The 8250-nt window shown below is 39.9% G+C and overlaps 1 protein-coding gene across 1 annotated transcript in view; it reads left to right on the top strand.

The window, feature by feature from the left end:
* The first annotated feature begins 5669 nt into the window (after positions 1-5669).
* usta (uronyl 2-sulfotransferase a) overlaps positions 5670-8250 on the top strand; it is a 55811-nt gene continuing 53230 nt past the window's right edge. The window contains exon 1 of the mRNA XM_062437293.1: positions 5670-6092. Coding sequence (XP_062293277.1) covers positions 5861-6092 — 232 coding nt within the window. The 5' untranslated portion in view covers positions 5670-5860. The remainder of the gene's footprint in view (positions 6093-8250) is intronic.

Raw genomic sequence — 8250 nt, 5'->3', positions numbered from 1 at the left:
TCAGTGTATCTTGAATCCACGCCCTGCTCTAATGTGTGTGTGTGTGTGTGTGCGTGCGTGTGTATACACACACACACACACACACACACACACACACACACACACACACACACAGCTACAATAAAATATAGCAACAATACAGATTTTCATAGCAACAATACATTCCTTGTGTATCCAAGCACATTTTAAGTTGCCTTACCATTATGAATGAATAAATATGGTGAATAGAAAATATAGTATTGACTATACCATGACTGAGGCTGAACTGCAGGCCTTTTTATTCTGAATTTGTCTGAAATAATCAAGACATATTTTATCAATAATACAAACACACGCACACAGACACACGCTCAACCGCATTATTTCAGTGATGCGCATGTATTTGGATCACTGTGGGACTGTGGGATGAGTGATTGTGGTTTTTATACTATATATAAGCCCAGAAAAGACACGGACGTTGTCCCCTGTTGGACATCCCAACATCCTTTTCAACACACAAACACACACACACACACACACACACACACACACACACACACACACACACACACACACACACACACACACACACACACACACACACACACACACACACACACACACACACACACACACACACACATACACACACATTTATTGTACATGTTCCTTGCAGAGGGCTGCTGTGGGACTGGGAGGGAGGAAAAAACAGAGATGTTCCAAAGACACAGCTGACATCTGGGCTGTCTTATCTGGAATTTATTGGACTGTCTACACTTTACTCACAGTGTTGAGAAATTTGATTTATAGCTGGGTAATAGGCTGTTTGGGACTTTTGTTTAGAGCTGATTATAACTATAATCAATGCCAGTCTGAAATTACTTATTGGACTTTTGTTAAACAGTGAGCACAGATGGTATGAAAACAGACTGGCACATCAGGTGAAGAGCTTATTTCCAAGATCAGCACACACAAGACTACTAACTAGTCTTGAAAATCAGGGAAACACTGAGTTGGGTCAGTCTGTTACGAAACCTTTTGGGCCAAAAACGAAACTGAAAACAAGCTGAGTTTCATCTTTCATTTGCACACTTTGCATGAAATGGAGCCAACAAATCTTCCTTGTTTGTGTTTTTTCCCTCTTATTTCTAACAGTGAAGTCCTATCTTACACAGCCAGAACTGAACTGAGGATTTCCATGGATTTCATATTTGAAATTTTGATATTGCTAAATTTTGAGGATTTTTTTTGCAGTGGGCACTTGATAGATAGATGTTTGATGCCTTTTTTTCTCTTCAATCAAAGTGGTGCTCTGGGATAAGAAAGGGGGTCATTATTAAATAAAGTAAAAGATCCAAGAAGTGTTTTGTAAAGAATGAAAATACTGACACTGTAAATGCACTTTAGAGGGTAAATCCAGCTGTTTTTATAGGTGAAATTGGCTACATTTTGTTCACAGGTCCATATATGGACCTTTGTTGCCAGGTATTGTAAAGGGTTTCAGTGGGTTATGCTGGTATTTTACTTTAGTATTGAGTTCCCAATGCCAAGTTTAATAACAATTCATGAGTTAACCTGTTCCAGTTACTCACTTCCAATTTGTTTTAGCAGTCTTAAAAAATTCATTCTTAATTACATATATGAAATGCTTAGCAGAAGTTGCACATTCTGTATATGTAATTGATATTTAAATAACTTATTTTTTGCTTTTTTCATATCAACTGTAATTAGCTGTACTATATGAATAGCAATACCTTCCTGCATAATGCATATTGCTTTAGCCAGTGAGGAACTACAGTATGTATTGTAAAATATGTGTACAAATTATTTTATTTGGTTTTCATCTACCTAATGATTGTCCATACAGATTTGCTTGTGTATTGAAACAACAAAAGTAATGTCCATAACTATTTGTCATGCTGAAATACAATAAAAAACAGTTTCTTGTCATACACTGGCGTTCTGATTGTCACTGTGCACTCATACATACACACATGCACAAACATACACACACTGTAACGGAAAGACCTGGGAACGACTTTCTGGCTCTTTTCACCAGTGTGGTTAACTTTGACGCTGTGCACTAGCCTGTTGATTAATTTTTTTATTATATTTTGAATTAAAATTGAAAGTGTCTATGCATAAACAAAAGAATTGACACCAGACCATATTTGATTAAAATTTGAACCTGTCAAACATGTTCTTATTTTATTCTTAGATGCAAAGACAAAAGAAAGAATAGGCTATATTAGTTTTCTGGGGTTTGGTCAGATTGAAACATAAAAGCAACGCTGTTGCTTTTCCCTTATTGGGATGCTTACAGTTTCTCTGAATAACAAACCTCTATCCTTTTTATAATGACAAGGCTCAGCTGGTGCTGTGATATCAAGGAGCAGACACAACATTGTCTTGTTGTGTCTGCCCTGTAATGCCTCATTTAGAAAATCCTTCACATGATCTGCCCAAGAGAAAGACAATGTAGTTCCTCAGCAGCTTTTTGCTGCAGGTCGACTGCCTGTCTGGCTCTGGTTGCAATGCAGCTGTTGTCAATAAAAGCATGCAGAGGTTTTCCACACTGAACACTACAGTGATGTCACAGATCCCAAAATCCTGTAGGTATGCACCAGACATTGGATCCCAGTTTGATAAGATTTTGTCCCAGAAGACTCCATCTGAGAAGATTTAACTTGTGTAACTTCTATCACAGCAGGTGTCTGGCATTGTTCAAAGGGGAAAAACATAGACACAACTGAACAAGCATTCATTTTCTGAGGATTACATTCAATTAAGAACAGAGGTATTGCTTGTTGTTAATAGTACCTCTATAAAGGAGCTACTGCACAAAAAACGTTTCTTACAAGGCTGTAATGAGCACTTATTCAGTTCACGTCTTCCACAGATACAGTTACTCAACCAATTTAAAATTTCATAGGAGGAAAATATGAGGCCTTACTCAAATGAAGACTTCCTGGCTCTGCTTACTTTCCATTATACTGAGCCCTTTTATCTGTACTGTTTGTGTTTGTGTACAACCTTTACTGAGAATTCCCTAAAATTACACTGGAGTTCACAGTATTTCACAGTAAGAATTTTGATATATATTATTATTCCTATGATGACTCATATGCCCATATTTCATCATTACAGAGCATGAGCAATTTGCACACCTGAAGCACATGAACCATAGAAGAATTTTCATGATTTTACAAATTCCTCAAAGCGCCCTCGTAAACTGTAATTTGTGTGATACTTTCTGATATCCTTATAGGGGAATTCCTGCTCTACCTCAAAGGAGGTCAGAAGTAATTAAAGAAGTTCTTCTGCAAGTTTGAAATGAAGTCTGATTCCTGAAGTTTACTTCAGCGTTAGCATTTAAACTATCTGAATTTCTATTCCCCCTCTACTGCCTATTGATTCTCATCCTGGTAGGCTAAACTCAATTAAGGGGCCTCTTAATTACTAAGCAATTGCCCCTTAGTACAGCCTTATTTGTATCTTGTTCAAATTGGCAGTGGTTATGCCAAAATTAGGTTCATTCTTCTCTCTCTCCAGCTATTTATTTCAGTAATATTAAACTTTACTGGTGTACACAAAACCTACAAAAACACAAAAATGTGTGTGAAAATTAAAAAACCACAAACTTAGAGTAGCTTTTGTTGAAATCTAGCCCTAGCGTATTACTAGTGCACACACTTGACACATCTGGGGGCTCTAAACTAAAACCCATATCACACATCTGAACTTGATATATTTAAATATTTGGTAAGGTAAGGTTTTCCTGTTTGTGTGACATTTAATGTGTTTCCTCCAGCTGTTTGATGGACAGATGTACATTAAAGAAAAACAAAAAGACACCAATAACCACCAGTAGCTTAAATATCATGGCCAGTAGTTTTGATGAGACCAAACCAATTTACTGCAGTGACCTGAGTGACTGTAGTTTTGTGTAATAACCTTCTGTGCTGCAGGGAAGATAGGGCTGACAGCACTATAAACCTAAAGTTTAATGCATTCACTCTTATTGTGCCTAGCTTGCAATATACAGCACTGTACAAATTACAGTTCGTTTACTGGTGAAAAAGCCATGCCAGGGCTCTCAACAGAGCAATTTTGTTCTTCTTTATTACCTTCGAGTCTTTCAGGTTGAGTTGTTATTCGCAACCACTGTTGCTCCCTTGACTACTGTGGCAGTCACCAGTGAAAGTACATCAGCCTCTTGGAAAGGTAGTTACTGTTTTGAATGACTGTTGTCGTCTCCTAAGTGCAGGTGTAGTCTAATAGTGGGTTCTGGCCCTGTTGTGGAAAGATATATGGCTCAGTGTCTGCGGTTTTTACAGCTGGCCTGAAGGGAAAGAGAAAGTTTAAAACACACACCGCAGACACACACACACACACACACACACACACACACATACACACACACACACACACACACACACAAGAAGTGAGCAGATACATTCATCCTGCCAGCCTCTTTTCATCATACAACTGCATCAGTACTCTTTTCCAACAGTAGTGATAACACAGCATGTTCCCTTTCATGAATAATAACCACTTTACACAGAATATATCTCTCTCATGTTTATGTTAAGGGCGTAAGGGTGTGTGTGTGTGTGGGGGGGGGGGGGGGGGGGGGGGTCTGTGCTGCTCACTACTCATTTCATATCAACACATCATGCTTTAAGGCTTTTTCAAGTTATATGACCTTTCTATTACTAATTCATTCATGAACTACTTAATAAGACCACATTTGTCAAACTTTTGGTGAATAAGACTACAGTTCTCTAACTCTTAAAGGATAGGTTAACAATATTTCAAAGTCTGTCTTATAACAACAGTCAGGTACCCAAATGAACACAAACAGATTTTGTTCACTATAATCATTCTTCCTGTTCATACTGACCATGAGAAGATTCCCTCCAAATGAACTTATTATGTAAGTGATCGGGGACAAAATCCACAGTCCTTGTTTGTATTTAAATGTATTTAAAAGTTTATCTGAAGATTACATGAAGCCTCAGCCGTCTGAGTCAAACAAAGTCGATCTGCCACAGTTACAGTCCTTTTAATAAAGAATTCCCTCTTTTGTGTCTCCATGGACAGTGTTTTCCTGTTCAGCTGCAGTGGAAGGGTTCCAACAAAAAGAGAGAATTTGGCACTAAAAAGACTGATAGATTTGACTCATTTTGATGAGTGAAGCTTCATAATAGCACACAATAGATTTTTTAATATTTTTGTATGGAAGGAGTGGCTGTGGATTTTGTCCACATCACTTAAACTGTAAGTGCATTATGAAGTGATCTTTTGATGGTCGGTATGAGTTCATTTGGGCACCTGACTATTGTTTTAAGACAGACTTGAAAAATTGCGAAGCTATCCTTTAAAACCGAATTGGAAATTCACAAATGGCTTAGAACTCTTTCCACAGACCTCCTGTGAGTCTCTTTCTGGGCTGTTAGAAATCAAACTCGTTTCATTGAATACACACTGACTCCTTGTGAGCGCCCCTCTTTCCCTTAACACTGGGTGACGCTGTTTTACGCACTGCAATCAAAACCAAATCCTGTATGAGGTGGAAGTTTTTCCTCTTTCCACGTTCAGTAATCTGACACCCAAAAAGCTGAGAGCAGAAGGATGGACCCTTAACTCCGCTGGAAGGACGGAAGGAAGGAGCAGTCATCCAACGAGCTCAGACGAGAGGGACCGAGCAGAAGCGAACCGCTGTGCGCAAAAAATAACCCCGTGGCTGCGGCAGCGGAGGAGAGCTGGGTGCCTGCGCGTCTCCAAATAACTGGCTGGCCGCCTCAAATGATCTCAAAGCGACAAGTTTCACTTTCCACAGGCGGATGGGTGACTTTCCACGGCGCTTTGTGAGGAGGAGATGATGAAGAATTTCAGCGGCAGTCCCCTTCACAGCAACAACCAGACTCCTAACCACATTAGAGACCGCAACAACAAAAAGTACAGCTTACTCTGTGCTATACCGTTGCGATTTTCCCTGCGAGGTTATGGTTTCTGCATGGCTACGCTGTTTCTCTTCTGTTTCGGCTCCCTTTTTTATCAGCTGAACGGAGGACCCCCTAAAATCCTGCTGGACATCCGACAGTATCTCGGTAAGAACTTTTCATTTTCCTCTGCTGGCTGAAGCGCGTCATAATGTTTTTTGAATAAAAGTTGCGCTGCATGTATAGGCGTCTCTCTTTCATGGGACGTTGATCCAAAATGAAAAAGATCATTCATGAAGCTCACACGTCCCATTCAACGCTGGGCAAATGCCTCTGGAGGCCGAAGCGTCCCGTCGACCCCATTCACCCCAGATGAGTTATCTTTATTCCTCTGATCATGCATAATCTTTATACCATCAAACTGGCTTTGTGTCAAATAACTGTAGGGCACACAACTCAGAAAGATTGTGCATATGGTGACGATTGCACATCTATCTCTTCTTTAATATTATAATCCTACGATCCCAGAAAGTTTCCAATTAGTTTATAATTCCGACATTTCCTAACAAAACCTGAGGAATGCGCTCCACTGTGCACCACTTGAATATCAGTTCTGACTTGTCGGAACACGTTTGCGATCTATTATGGGAACAAGAACTTAGCAACTGTTAAAACTGATACTGTATGTTGATGGTGACTGACACCTCTTCTTGAGCAGCCAGCTGGTGCGCCCCAGCCACAGCGCTCATTACGCACGACTGGCACCAGTGGAAGAAGGCACAGTAGTCATATAAAGTTTATGCTGGTGCTTTGAGGAAGCAAGACATGTAGTGTGTGATTTAGGCTTGATGCCTCCTTAATATTAAAAACCATGTGCCGTTGTAAGATCAGTTAAGGGTGCCAGCAAAGAGGCACAGAAAATGAAACGAGTACAGGTTTCCAATTGACAACATTTGTTTATGGTTAGATATGGTTTGATAGTTATGCTATTATTATTATTGCATATTAGATGTTAACAGAAGATAATGGGTAACACTTGCAGTGTATGGCCAAAAGAGTCACATGTCTGTCAGTATTTAAGAGAAGATCTATCAAGAGTCTAAAAGGAAGCACATCAAGCATGTGTGTGTATCAGTGCAGAGGTGATTTCATGTCAACATACATGTCAGTCACTGCCACAACTTGGGCTACAGCTGGTGTGTGTGTGTGTGTGTGTGTGTGTATGTGTGTGTGTGTGTGTGTGTGTGTGTGTGTGTGTGTGTGTGTGTGTGTGTGTGTATATTTTTGTGTTGAAAGGAGGTTGTGTTCCTACCAAATTCTCACAGAGGACTTGAGGTCTTTATGACGTGATAAACATCTGGAACAGAATGAGAGTCACTCACCAAGTCCGGCACTAATCCGGTGGGTCAGATTGGTTTCCTGTACATGCACACACATAGGCATGGACACACGCCTGCACACTACAGCTGCACAGTATTATCAAGAAATCTTTTTAATTGGTCAAGTGTTGCAAAACTTTAAATGCAGACAGTTTTTGTCACATTAAGTTTTTGCAGCACATTTAAAAAATCCCCAAAATGCTGAGGGAAGACCAAATTAAAAGCGAGTTTTATAGCTCTATTTGGGTATCATGGAGAGTGTTAACACTTGCCTCTAAAATACAGCTTGATTTACTGAGCAGACTCTTCAAACACTGAACACACTGAAGCTGCATTCACTCTTGATGGAACCTTGCAGAATAATTGCAGTAGTCAAGTTAATTTTATTTTAGAGTAATTGCACAAAGCCAATGCACACACAGTCAGACAGACTGCAATGTCTCATACACTCACTTTCTCACTAAGTAGCACTTTGCTTCCATGAGGCACTCTATAAACTGAACACGCACACATGTGCACATACACAAGCTTATTAGCTGAACAGACACTTTATCATAAAGGATGTAGCAGATGTGTATGTTAGTAGCACCATCAGACACACAGCAAACAGGCTTACATTTCAAAACCAGAACAGACACAAAAATCCTCATATTCCAGCTACAGTCAAACATGTGTGGACCATGAGGGCAAGGAATCCTTCTATTAGAAGATAAATGAGTGTCTGCCCCCCCACACCCCTTCTCTCACCCTTCACCTTGTCAAACACTGACTCCTTTATACTGTATTGACTTCAGGAGGGGGGGTTCCTTATGTAACGGTGACACAACCACACTCTAACACCTCCACTTGGGTCTTGTTGAGTAATCTTTGTGAACCGAAAAGGTGGGATGCGGTGGGAGATGGGAGCAGGAAAGAAAAAAGTAGAAAGCTTCAGAGGGCTTGAGATG

Source organism: Scomber scombrus, chromosome 17, assembly GCF_963691925.1.
Source record: "Scomber scombrus chromosome 17, fScoSco1.1, whole genome shotgun sequence".
NCBI lineage: Eukaryota > Metazoa > Chordata > Actinopteri > Scombriformes > Scombridae > Scomber > Scomber scombrus.
Note: the sequence above shows the minus strand (reverse complement) of the source record. Positions and strands in the feature narration are given on the sequence as shown.